The 14,322-nt window shown below is 30.4% G+C and overlaps 1 protein-coding gene across 2 annotated transcripts; it reads left to right on the top strand.

Annotated features, from left to right (window-relative positions):
* The first annotated feature begins 7,236 nt into the window (after positions 1-7,236).
* LOC110647347 (uncharacterized) lies at positions 7,237-14,144 on the top strand. 2 transcript variants are annotated; one of them, XM_021801128.2, is made up of 2 exons: positions 7,237-7,797; positions 12,144-14,144. In XM_021801128.2, exon 2 carries the CDS (start codon positions 12,656-12,658, stop codon positions 13,595-13,597), a length of 942 nt encoding a protein of 313 aa, XP_021656820.2. In that variant the 5' UTR covers positions 7,237-7,797; positions 12,144-12,655; the 3' UTR covers positions 13,598-14,144. The 2 variants fall into 2 exon arrangements, with proteins under 2 accessions (XP_021656820.2, XP_058005948.1); XM_058149965.1 differs by having other exon boundaries at positions 7,237-7,801.
* Positions 14,145-14,322: the final 178 nt, after the last annotated feature.

The raw sequence follows: 14,322 nt of genomic DNA, 5'->3' as shown, positions 1-14,322 counted from the left end.
CTTTCTAGCAGAAGAAGATGCAATCAAAGCTACCTTTTTTCCTTTATTGCCCAGCATATTCTTTTTGGCAATAACAAGCATATTAAGTAAACCAACCAAAGTGTATTTCTACTTAGTCATATGAAAATTTATCACAAAATTTCCAAATGATTCAGGTAAGGACTGAAGGATCAAATTCGTCTACAGTTGGAAATCCATGTTAAAGTCAAGACGTTCCAGCTGCTCTATAAGCTGAATCATCTTATGGATATGATTCTCAACATTCTGTCCCTCAGACATCCTCATTCGAAATAGCTGCCTAGATATCTCATACCTAACATTCCTGCTATGCTCACCATACAACTCTTGTAGTTGAACGAGGATCTCACTTGCACTCTGCATGTTCTCATACTACTTCTGTAACTCATTACTCATAGAAGCAAGCATGTAACACTTGGCTCTCATATCATGGTCCTTTCACTTATCCAAAGTGTCATGTTCCTCTTGAGTGGCCTCTAGAGGTAAGGGACCAGGAACATTTGAGTCTATAACATATCTAATATGTTCTAGGTTCATGATAAGTTTTAAATTTCTTAGCCAATCAGAAAGATTAGGTCCTGTCAACCTATTGTGATCAAGTATGCTCGCAAGAATATTGGATGGTGATGGTTATTGTGTGCTAATTATTATCAGAAGAATAACTACAGAAAATAACTAGATTAATTAGTAAATGTATCAAGTAATTAACCAAAATGATTATAGTCTTTTAATCAAATAGGTCCTCCAACTAACTTGGTGAATCCTACACTTCCAAAGTAGGAAACGGAAATCCTAGTTGGATGGATTTCTAATGGGTGATTGAATTTTTATAGTCTTATTGATCATCCTCAAGCACATCTATTATTGGAATCACAATAAACTATAAGTGAGCAACTCCTTGCCTATCACATCTCATGTGAGGTTCAAATGCTCAAAATTTCAAGCACATCCATTATTAATTCATCTTACATTAGTTAAGTTAATCCCATTAAGCCAGTAAACATGCAAATAACTTTAATGTCCTCAGGCACATCTATTATTGGGCATCAACTTATTTACATATTTACAACATCTCATACTTAACAATTATTCTTAACAAAATCTATTAAATTAAATGCATCAAATGCAAGTATTTAAGATTTCTTAAAATAATTGCCTTAATAGAGGGCCCATGATATAATTACTTTAATTATACAATTTCCAACTTAATCATTTGTTTGGAAGATTTAGTGGTCAGCTTAATTACTATTATAGTCTCACTTTGCACATTATTCAATTAGCATACATATATTATATACTTGTATACATTCTCATACATCTCATGCATACATGGATAAACAATAAATATGGTATGATCATGGACTTTCTAAGGGATTCAATTCTGAGTCACCAAGAATTGAATCAGGGCATTCCTAAGTGTATTTCATTCATTCATTTTACAAGAGTTACTGAAGGAATATATAATCAACACTTGATCTTGAATTTCTACCACTAGTCCCACCAATGCTCTTGATCTCTTTGATCTTTTTGCAATCTAATTACATAGTAATCATTGGCATACCAAGGTAAATTTACAAGAATATGAACTTTAAAGTCCTTAAATAAATAAAATTATAACCCAAATTATTACAACACTTATAATACATGCCACTAAAAATAAAATTAATTATTTTACAACCCAAAGAAAAATAAAAGAAATAAATTCAATCACATTGGTTTTTTATTGTCCATGATCATCCATCATGCATATTACCATTTAAAAATTAAATAAAACATACATACTAAAATTAAATTGAATATCTCATATTCAATTAAAAAATTCATATTTGAATCTCATTCAAACAAATTTAAAAATTCAAGAATCTCATTCAAACAATTGAATAAAAAATCAATTGTGTGATTAAAATTCTTAATTAAATAATTTAATTAAGTATTGGTCTAATTATGGGCCTTAGATCATACAATAATTGCAGAATGAAACCCATAATCATGCGCACACTTAGAAGGGCCCAAATCCATGCGCACCCATGGAGCATACAAACAAACCGCTACCTATAGTGATCCAAACAGCCTTGAATCAATCAAATTTTGATTAAATCACATAATTAAATCTCATATTAAATCTTTAATGGCAAATATAGTGGCTCTGATACTAATTGTAGTAGTGGAAGCATGAAAATTGTTCATTAGAGCATTGAATTTCAAAAATTTTCTTCTAGAGTTACATGCATCATACCATATCTTTTATGTACCTAATTAATTTCAATGCTCAATTGCATATTAAAACACTTTTAATATGTATTAGGATCTATGTTTGTCATTCAAGATTATGAATTAATAAATTAATTCATTTAAACCCTAGTTTTAAAGATGAGTTAGTGCACTAATCTCTTTGATGCACTATCGATGTGATTGGCACCTTTATGAAGCACCTAGGACCTCAAGTGTTGTCCCTCTAGCTTGTCCATACCAAGATCACCAATGGGCAGCCCCCAATTTGCTTCTCAAGCCTTTGCCAACCAATTATAAATTGGGTTCTTACCTTTAGAGAGGTTATATGTGTGTATAGAATATTAGAAATAATTTCTAGCAATTTTAATTAAAAGGGAATGGAGTGATTCTCTTTAAATTGATGAGAAAAGATAAAGAGAAGAGAGGGAGAAATAGGTGCCGCCACACATTGAGAGAATGGAGAGAGTGGCTAATTTTTTTTTCTTATAACATCTCTTTATATAATTAGTTCCAGTAATCACTTAAACCCTATGCCATATGTCACCACCATATTACATCTTATTTTTAATTAACTTGATCACATGAAGCCAAGTGTCAAAGCTAAACTTAATCTTGACTTTGATCACCTTGCATTATAGGAAGACAAATGGCAAACTTATATGATGCCACATGTCATCATCTCATGGTGCCACATGTCACCATGTGAAATGACCAAATTACCCTTATATTGTAATTTTGAGTTCTCAACTCAAAATTATTATTTCTCATCTTCTAATCAATTTATATCAAATATAAATCAATTAATTAATCTCTATTAATTAATTTCTCACAATTAAATTCATATTTAAACACTTTAAATATAAATTTAACTTATACTATACATCCAATAACCTAGATTTGATTTCAAGTAATGCTAGAGACTTTGCAATCTTATTGTAAACCAAACCTATTTAATTAATTAATTAAACTCTTTAATTAATCAATTAAATCACATTTTACTTGGTGATTATCTTTGTGTATGTGTGTGACTCACTAGGCTCATCACTAATTGACAATGAGATATGATATTAACTCTTAATATTATCAGAACTATTTCTTACCATAAATGATTTCTCTAAATCATTTTAGGCATCTCATAGACCATGGTTGACACCTAGCATAGCGTGCCATGACCACCCAATAAGTAACAAGGAATACCTTAAATGAACATTTAATCATATGTTACTATGCACTAGAATCTCTCTGTTACAAAATCCCAATTCGAGCTGGAGTCATGATTTATGTCAAACCCCATTTGCTATGAATATTATGTTCTCTTTTAATTTCAGTTCTTGATTAATTAGATTTTCTTGTCAGAAACTCTTTTCTGACTAAATTTGTTTGTCCTGGCCAGGAACTTGAAACATCAAGAATAATTAAATGAATATAAGACTTTGTCCTTATTTACTTAGGGTAACAGATTCCATCTTGATCAATACTTACCTCCATATATAACTAGTAGGAGACAACACATGCCCATATACCCATACACAGTACAAGTATGAAAAGCAGTATCAAACTCAAACCACCTATATACAAGATAACTGTGTTATCTCAGGTCTAAAGATTATACGCACTGATATGATACATGACAATGCATTGATAAGAGTAAACTCCATGAGCTTGTCATACGCGTCACTGGTTCGGCTTACTTATCATGTATAAGTGCCTATCATGTTTGTTATATGGCATGAGACTCACCATTCTATCTTATTTATATCTCATATAAATACCTCGAGAACAAATATGATTACAATCTTTCTGGATAAGTTATGTCCTTATTGTGAAGTATCATCGATTGTGAACTAATTTATGATACTTTGTGCTAAAAATACTGTCACTCATATTCTTAACAACTTAAGAATAGAATTTCTAACAAAATATCAATGGGCCTTTTCTATTACACATAAATGCATTATGTAAACGGAAAAGTAAAATTGCCTTTTATTAATAAAATATATACAAGATACATACTAAATGATATGCTCTAGGACATACTACTAACAATTGACTTATGAACTAAAAGGTAAAAATTAATGATGGAAAATCAAGGTTTAGAACTTACAATTTTAGATCTAGAGATAGGAATTTGTAAAAGGGTTTTTACAAATTAATCACAAAACTTAGTAAGTTTTAATTAAATCACGAATCACGAAAGTATGAATATGCAATTATTTATTCATTAATTTAATTGGAAAAATACCCAATTAATTAGAGTATAACTGCCAAACTCTGAAATCATCCTTTTATTAATTGATACTTGGTTGATTTAGCTCGCTATACTCAGTTGCATTTACATTTTTAAGCTTAATTTTTATTGCTCTTAATTTACTTCTTACCTACAATCGTAAATATAAATAATCATATATCTTTATATTAATATAGGATCTATGCACTTACGGATTTTACGATATCACTAAATTATTTTGCCAGTCATATAAGCAAATTTATAGCACAAAACTTGTAAAATAATTTGCTTTCGTTTAAACAAGCCTTAGAATAAAAAAAAAATTCAAATATGAAAAAAAAAATTTACTGTAAATTCTTTTCTGGAAATGAGATCATTTATACATTTTTAATTTTCCTTATATAGTTAATTTTGATTGAGACTTATAAGAAATAATTTCCCTGAATTAAAATTTATTAATATTTTTATATTATTTTATATATTAAAAATAAAAATAAAGACGTTACAGTCTAAAATGATAAATTTGAATTTGTGCGGCAAGTCCTCTGTTTCGTCCCCATGCAAGCTTTGGACTATTTCGAGTAAAGCGTCACTTCAAATACTTTAAAAATCAAAAGAAAATTAATGTACATTCATTGCTTTAAATTTTTATTATTTCTAATTAAGCATAATATAAATATAATTTTTTTTTTAAGAAATAGAATTTCTTAGTATCACATCCCTTGCAAAGGAGTAAATATGATTTGAAAAATCAAACCTAAAATTTCACTTTTCTTTCGCTTCTATCTTTAACTTTAAGCTTCTGATTTTCAAATTTGGGGGAAGATTCGGCCTCTTGGTCATGATCCTCCCACCTATCTCTCCTTTTAATTAAGGGTGAGCAATCGATTCAAATCGAATCGAATTAAATTATAAAAATCGAACCGTCAATTTTAAAAACTGAACCGAACTGAAATTGATGAAAAATTGAATAAAATTGAATCACTTTATTTTGATTCGGTTCGATTTAAATCGATCGGTTTGATTTTTTATTATTTTTTAATTTAGACTTGATTTTCAAGTTATTTGGTCTAATGTTAACTTTGGTTTGAACTTAATAACCATTAATCATTGAAATTAAACAATTAATATATATATAATTAAATATAATTCATAAATTTTTCATAAAAATAAATTAATTCAAAAATCGATTCGGTTCGATTTGATTATATAAATCACTATTCGGTTCGGTTCGGTTTAACCGATTTTTTTCTATTCAAAACCGAATCGAACCGAAATTTTTATAAATTAAAACCGAATCAAACCGATTAAACCGAATTGACTCAATTTGATTTGATTTTTCAATTTAAATCGAATTCTGCTCGGCCCTACTTTTAATTCATGTTTTGTATATATTTTTCCTTTCGCTTGTTTCATTTTACTTACAGATTTGTTTTGTTTAGTCTCCATCCATAGAGTTTAAGTGCCCCTCTGTTGTGGGGTTTTGTTTGGATCTATTTGCGATTAATGCATGTGGATTAAAGAACACTAAGATCAATAGTAATGCTTCCCTTGTGATTTTGGGGTCTTTCCTGTTAGTTGGCGTTATGGAGGTGTTGATGGATGGTTTGGGCATCGTTCGTATCATTGCTATTTCCCAGTCTTATTCGACACTGGTCCTTCCCTTTGCAGTTTCCATGTAAAAACACCATCTTTTATTTGGGCCTTTTAAAAAATTTTCAAAATTAAAAAGTTGAAAAAGTTAATGAAAAATAAAAATATAATTTTATTAATTGAATTGTTATTTGCACTCTTTACTTTTATTTTAATTTAATTTTCAAATTTATTTCATATTTTGATTTTAGTTTTAATTTTAATTTTTAATTCTCTAACTTATTTAATTTTTTTTATTAGATTTTCATTCCGCTTTCATCTTAACTCTATTTTTTTTAATTTAATTTTAAAAAAATGAATGAAAAAAGTTTTTAATCTTGACCATCAATTTTATAAAGATTTATTTTCAATCATTAGATTTATGATTTTATTTTTAAAAAATTAGAAAGATGACAAAATTATTGCTTTTAATCCATACTCTTAATTTCATTTTAACTTTATTTCTTAACCATTAGATTTAGGAGAATAAAAACAAATTTGATACAAATCAATCATAACCTTTAATTTTTCTAAGGATTTATTTTCACTCATTGGATTAAAATTGGTTAAAGTGAATTTGTATAAATTAATTCAATCCATTCATTTCTTTTTTGTAAGAATAAATTTAAACCAAAAGATGAAAATGATAAAAATTAGTATAAAGTGATTTTAGCCATTCATTTTCTTAAGGTTCAATTTTAGACTCTTAAATTAAGAGGTAGTTAAAATAATTTTGTAAAAATATATCTAGACCTTTAGAATTAAAAAGTAATAAAATAAAAAAAGTCCTAAATCAATCCTAATCCTTAATTTCTCTTAGAGATTTAATTTTTAACTTTAGATTAAAATTAATATAATTTAATTAAAAAAAAGTCCCAAATCAATCATAACCCCTAATTTTATAAAATTTAATCTCAACCCTTGATTTATTTATAAGGATAAATTCTTGACCATTTGATCAAAAAGAAACAAAAAAAAACAAGATAATCTTAATTTAATCAAAACCCTTCATTCTTAATCTCTTTATTTTTTGTTACCATTAGATTTAATATTTAAAAAAAAATAAAAATAAAATTTATTTTTTTTTATTCCAATCTCCATCTTTTTCTTAAATTCTAACCCTTCATTTTAGGGTAAAAAAAAGAGAGTACTTCTGAAACACATTTTCTTCAGCCGTTTCATAGAGACTGCCTTCTTTCCTGGTTTAACAAAACCCACCCACCTGACAAAGTGAATCCAATTTCACCATTACTTTTCCTTATCGTTCGGCCAGAACAGGGTCCTCTACCCACGACGCTACTTTGGTCTCACCTCCTCTTTCTATCTCTAGATGATACACTGCATTTCCCCAACCAAATTTTCTCCGTTTTCAGTTTACTCATTTTCATTGTCCGCAACAGGATCAACACTTTCTCTATTTTGGGCTTCATTGTGGAAATTACCTCACTCTACACGACACAGAATCCACAATCCCCATACCTGCAAAGACTCACGCAGGTCGCTTCACCATATTCTCAGGCCAAGCAGAATCCACACAATATCTCGCTAGCGCCACTGCTCGCTTAGCTCCTCTCACTCTTATCACAAGCAGGGTCTCATATTAATCTAACTTTGCAGCACCTTCCGTCCCTACAGTTCCATTTCGGCCAACTGATTCCTCCCTTCTCTCGTTTGAAATTCAGAATAACGTGGGTAATGATTGAACCTTGTGCTTTTCCTTTTATATTTGCCTTAAAATACTGGTACTGTTATTTAATTGATGAATGGTTTCCTAATGGGTTTTTGGTGATTGATTTCTTGCTAAATGGTGTGATTGGACTTTTCGGTGTGCATATGTTCAATACTTGATTGAATGGTTCAGCCCAAGCCCTATGATTTTATTGGGGGTCTTCATTTTCTGATTAATTAATTTGTTGATCTAAAATGTTATTTTGGTGGAGTTTTCTAGCCGTTGGTTTATTGATTAAAAAAAATAATAATGTTTTGATCCATCTTTGTTGATTCTTGGTTCCTGGATAGGTGAACTATACCTGTTTGTTCAACTACATTTCTACAAATGTAGTATTTGAATATCTCGTAAAAATGGGATTTGTTTTCTCCGTTGATCAATGACCATACCTTTGTTTTTCTCAAGTTTAGACTAGTTATAGTTAATGAAAATGAAGTAGAATAAGTTTTCTTTGTAGAATAGTTTTATCCCTCTCTTTGTTGATATTGAAAACTGACATTTATGTGGTTTCTGAACAACCTTGATTTGTTGCTTATAGGATCAAGCTTCATTTGTTGGTTAGCATTAACTTTTCAATCTGTGGAGTTTATTTCCTCTGTTTGGATTGAATCAATTGTAACTTGGGCCTCTATTGTACAGGAAATGCATTTCTGTCACATACTTTACTTTTTATTTTGTATGCTGCTAACAGAGGTTCCCATTCATTATTTATTGAAATGGTTTTAGCTGGTATCTGTTTCAGTTAAGTTTTATTGTTTGTTGATTTGTCTATTCTATTTCATTTTTTTTTTTAATATTGGCAACTGGGACTACTGTTGGTCCTTTTGTGGCATAAATTGGGTGGATTTATCATTGGCCTTGTTTTACTTTTGAGAAATTGGGCTTCTTTTTACTCCTGCGTCTGTTTTGTTGGTTGTACTTTTAGTCTTTGTCTCACTATGAACGTGTTTTGGATTGATTGCTGATAATAGGTTTGTGAATCTGCATTCTTCTATGAGTATTTATCTGTCAATTGAACTAAATTTGTTCTTTATTTTTTTTACGATATAATGGCTTCACAGCTTGTTTTGTTAGCATTCTTTCATGCATTCACCAGAAATTTGTCATGGGCATTTCATTCAGATATTAGATTTGGCCTGGCATATTTGATTTTATTTAGAATGGTTTATTTGAGCTTGAAGCTTGTATTTCTCTCCCTTTTTTGAGCTTGAAGGTTTGATATAATGGTTTATTTGATTTTATTTGAGCTTGAAGGTTGTGACATCTCTCAATGGAATATCTGTTTGCCAAAAAATGAAATATGTATTCTATTATGCTACTCTTTTCTGTCATTAAAGGTTTGAACAAGTTTTGTATACATAGCTCAAAGTCTAATTCTTATGGTTGTTTCAAATGTAAACAGTTTTCTTAGAATCTAGTTAATTGACCTTTCATCTAAGGTTCAATGATAGATTTGCTAAGATTTGTAGGTGCAGTGAATAAGTATGATTGCATTTAAACCCTTGGGTGTGATAGGTTCTCTTATGCAAGGCCCCTAGTTTTATTTTATGTAGTCTAATTTTTGTAGATTTATAACATGAAGTTTTTTTTTTTTTTTTTTTTTTTTTTTTTTTTAAAGCAGTACATAAAGAATAAAAGTTAAATTTCATTAGTTTATTTTATTTTCCTTTAAATTAAATTAGTTTGGTTTTTAAATTGTTCATTGGTTATTATTAACGATGAGACTCTAATGGTTAAGGGGGTCACACATTAATCAATTAGACTCTTTAGACAATAATTGTGGTCTATCTTAAATTAAACCATTAATTTGGGATAGATTAAATTGAGATCCCTATTAACTTAATTATCAATTTTAGTTTAATTTTGATTTAATCATTGAGTTTTATTTCGATTACCAATAATTTTATTTTCTCAATAAATCAAATTAATTTGGATTTTAGGTGTTTATTAGTTATTGTTAATGATGAGACTCTAATGGGTTAAGGGGGCTACCCATTAATCAATTAAACTCTTCAGACAATAATTGTTGGTCTATCTTAAATTAGGCCACTGATTTGGGACAGATTAAATTGAGATTCCTATTAATTTGATTTATCAATTTTTATTTAATTTATCAAATTTTGATCTAATTTTTAATTTTATTTTGATTACCAATAATTTCATTTTCTCAATGAATAAAATTAATATGAATTTTAACTGTTCATCAATTATTGTTAATGATGAGACTCAACTTGGTTAAGGGAGACCACCCATTGGTTAATTCGGCTCTCCAAGCAATAATTTATGGTCTATCCCAAATTTTTCCACTAACTTGGGATAGATTAAATTAAAATTCATATTAATAGAATTTACAAATAAAAATCATAGACTTAATAATTACTTATGTGATGCTACATGTTGATTGATTTTTTTTTTTTTTCAATTGAAATGATCTACCCATAAAACTATAAGGTAACTTGTGCTCCCTTTTCTATTAAAGTACCTCGAGTTAAAACCTAAGATCAACTTAGTAGAACCTGAATTGGATTTTCGATTGATATTTAATGTGAAATATTTGTATGGGCTAGGACTGCAGTTCTATACAGGTTATGTTTTGATTGAATTTGGAAAACGTTCAATTTACGAGGGATACTTTGTCAAATTTTCTGCTAGTAAAAACATATATTTTTTTAAAATTATTGGTCATAATTTTAAAAATTTGAATTATTATGAATTTAAGATCATTGGTTTTACCCATGATGAGACCTTAAGGGGGCCACCAATTAACATGTTAAACTCTTTAAGTATTAATTGACACATTCTTCTGAATTAGGCCACTAATTGGGAAGGATGTAACCCTAAATTCATAATAATTCATTTTAAAAGTGTTCCTAAATTGATGCATTTTACCCTTTTTTTTTCTGAACAAACACAAGAAATTAACATCATAATTTAAACTCCATTTAAGATTATTGATATTAATTTATTTTGAGCACGCTATTAAATCCACTTACTCTTTTAGGGATGATATAGGGTGCCTAACACCTTGCTCACACGTACAAGGATGCCGAATTTGAATCTCTAGATTAGAAGTGGTAAATAATTTTTTCTAAAATTCTTCAAAGTAATTAGGTTTTCTTTAATTTTATTCAAAATTAAAATGGTGACTTTTCACTTTCTACTTTGGTGAGAATTGCTTGACGAGTACAAAACTTTTGCAATAACTTGGTGACTCCATTGGGGATTAGAAACCAAGACTTCTGATCCAGAAGTCTAAGGGTGAATTTAATCTTGTGTCCCTATAAAATAATGCCAATAATTGTGGACTTTAACTTATAAAATATGACTGTTTCTTGTGTTTGATCAAATTTACTAAATTGTGCTTAGTTTTCAAAATAAATTGCATAAATTTTTGCTATGATTTTCTTTGTTTTATGTTACCTTTCTTTATTAGCAATTATTTTGTTGTATGATTATTGTTTGGATGCTTGCTTTTGGGTTGTGATTGGTTGTGTATAGTTATGGTTCCCCCTGAAAGGGAAGTGGTTGGTATGTCCCTTCATACGCCTATCACTTGGTTTGTCCTTCACATACCTATCACTTATATAATGTCCTTACACACTTGAGCTCTATACTTGGGCTATTTCCTTTACCCTCTAGGAAGTAGGAGAAGGTCGTGTGGATTTCCCCATCAATATTCGCGAGGACTTTTACTCAGGTTGTAACTTGTTTCATATACTGTGATACCCTTAGGTCTCCCTGTCAGTATTATGGTGTACTGACAATAATCAAAAGCCCCAAAGCCAAAATCCTACACAATAATCAAAAGTTTTTTTTATCCACTTTCAAGGATAAAACAATCCCATTAGATAGCATGTCATTAAAATTAGACAGGTCTTCCTATTATGAAAAAAGGGACATACTTTTTTCTCCCTTATTTTTATTTGTCATCACTTCAATCATGGATAGAGGTGTGACACCTCCTGACTTGTAGTCCGAGCAACGAATACTAAGGCACTCTCACATAATTTTTTTTAAGTGGTTTTGAGCTCTACTATCTAAAGTGGTCTAAACATCTTCCTACTTTGATAGATGTCTAAATAGTCTTCAAACTTGATAGTATGGCTCAAAGTTACTCGAGTTAAATAATGATGGTAGTACATGCATTGATATTAACTCTTGTGAGAATAGATTTTCACGAAGTCTCAATAACAAGACTCTTTTATATACTTTTATCAATTATTTTGTAATGTATGTATATATATATATATATATATATATATATATATATATATATATATTTTTTTTTTTTTTTTTTAAATTCAGGCATTACAAGTCATTTGTTTGCAAAGGGTGAACGAGAGTCATTATAATGGCATCTTCAAGCCCGTCGGCCCATGAAACCTCACTAAAGGAACAGAATCTCCAATGATGGAATGAACTAATTTGGATCACAGAATCTTAACAGGCCATTGAAGGAACTATTAATGTTGATATTGGGGCATCTCATCCATTTGATGGCCCAAAGAGTGAGATAAGACCAGTGAACCTAGCAAGTCTAACCAGTTGTTGGGATATGCTTTCGAAGTATTCACAAGTAGCATTTGAGGCCAATTATGGGAAGATTGCAACTATTTTAAAGGTCAGAATTCATGATACAGCTTTGAAGGCAGTGATTTCTCTATGGATTCCCAGATATAGTCTTGTCCTTTAATGACATTGATACAACCCCTGCCATAGAGGAATATCAGACACTACTCCAAATTCCTTATAAAGCTCCAAATTTGGTCTATTTGCATTTGGATAACAAGAGAACTTGGAAGCAATTTGCTTATGTAATGGATATTCCATCCCAAGCAGTGAAAGAAAGGGAAGCTAATAGGTGTGAATCCCATGGATGGTCTTGGAAATATATGGAGCAAATCTTTCAGGATCACATGGAGAAAGGAAAGTTCGAATCAGCAATGAAGGTCTTAGCTTTGGGTATTTATGGATTAATTCTGCTTTCAGGACCGCGCGATAGGTTCAGCCATACTGTATTAAAATTATTTCACAGCATGGAAGTTCATAAAATAAACCCCATTCCAGCCATCCTTGGAAAGACCTTGTTAACGTTATCTTACTGCCGAACAAAAGGAAATGGTAGTTTGAATGGATGTTGTCAGTTGTTGTATCTATGGTTGCTGAGTCACATTTTGCCGCAAGAGACAAGGACATTAACTTGGTTTTCTGACCAATCAATTATTGATAATATGGTACAACTAAGCCTGAAGCAAGAAGACCAGGATGAAAACAAGTGGATAGAAAGGATTTTGAGTTTTAACAGCACAATTTATTGTCGGAAGAAGTTGTGGCGCTCAAATGAACCATGTATGTTCAAAACTAACAATTTTCAATTTATGCCCTTGATGGGAGTTACCGGATGTAGTGGCTACTCAACTGCGTTGGTTATGCGTCAATTTGTTTCAACTCAGTTCATTCCTCAAACGAAAGGGTTTTCTGAAATGCATTTTTATTATAAGGAAGAGGGAAAGAAAGATGAGCTAAAAAAGATACATCAATCATGGGAAAAAGTCATCCTAAACGGCGAAACTAGAGGGCCCAGCATAACAGAAGGTTATCCCATGCAGAGGAAAAAGAGAGATATAGGATATGATGTTCCTAGTTTGATGGGTCCTGAGAATAAAACTCCCCGTGAAAACATTGTTGAAGATTATTTTGAGGAAGTCAAAGCCAGACAAGATGTTTATTTTCAAAAATTAGATCATGAAAACCAATAGTTGCAGGATCAAATTAAGCAACTAAAGGCAGAAAGAGATAAATTAATACAAGATTCCCAGCAAGCTAGAAAGAATGTAAAGAAAGAGGTTTAGAGATGAAATGTGGGCAATCAAAACGGAATACAAAGAAGGTAAATGTCAGTGGGAGAGAGGGAAATCAGTTCTTCAAAGGAAAGTAAAAGAAGCTGGGTTACAGAATAACATGTTGTAAGAAGAACTTAATCATCAAATGATGTTAGTGGACAAATATAAACATGAACTGCATGAGAAACAGATTAAATATGATGGACAATCTCAGTTGATCGCTGACAGTTTGAAAGAATGTGCCTAAGAAAAAGCTGAAAAAGAGCATCACGCCTGACGCCACTATCTAGAACTAAAGGAGAATGTAGATAGAGGAGAGGTTGTATGAATATTTGAAGAAGTGCCATAGGATCTTGCAAAGTCTCCCAGAGCCTAGGCCTTAGCTTGCTTTTCTTTATTTCCAAATTATGAGCAACTAAAGTGATGATTATTAATACAATGGAATTTCAAGCTTTTGCTCTAATATTCTGATTGGAGAGAATGAATGAATAACAAGTATCATGGACGCATATATGTTCTTTTCATTCATCATATGGTTCAACTGTTGAAAGATGCCATTGTATTAATGATTCAAATAACCCTTTTGCAAAAAATGACATGACAGCTAAGCTGATAATATATTGAATTAACACATGCATGTT

This window comes from Hevea brasiliensis, chromosome 7 (assembly GCF_030052815.1).
Source record: "Hevea brasiliensis isolate MT/VB/25A 57/8 chromosome 7, ASM3005281v1, whole genome shotgun sequence".
NCBI lineage: Eukaryota > Viridiplantae > Streptophyta > Magnoliopsida > Malpighiales > Euphorbiaceae > Hevea > Hevea brasiliensis.
The sequence above is the reverse complement of the archived record's forward strand: the minus strand, read 5'-3'. Positions and strand labels throughout refer to the sequence as shown.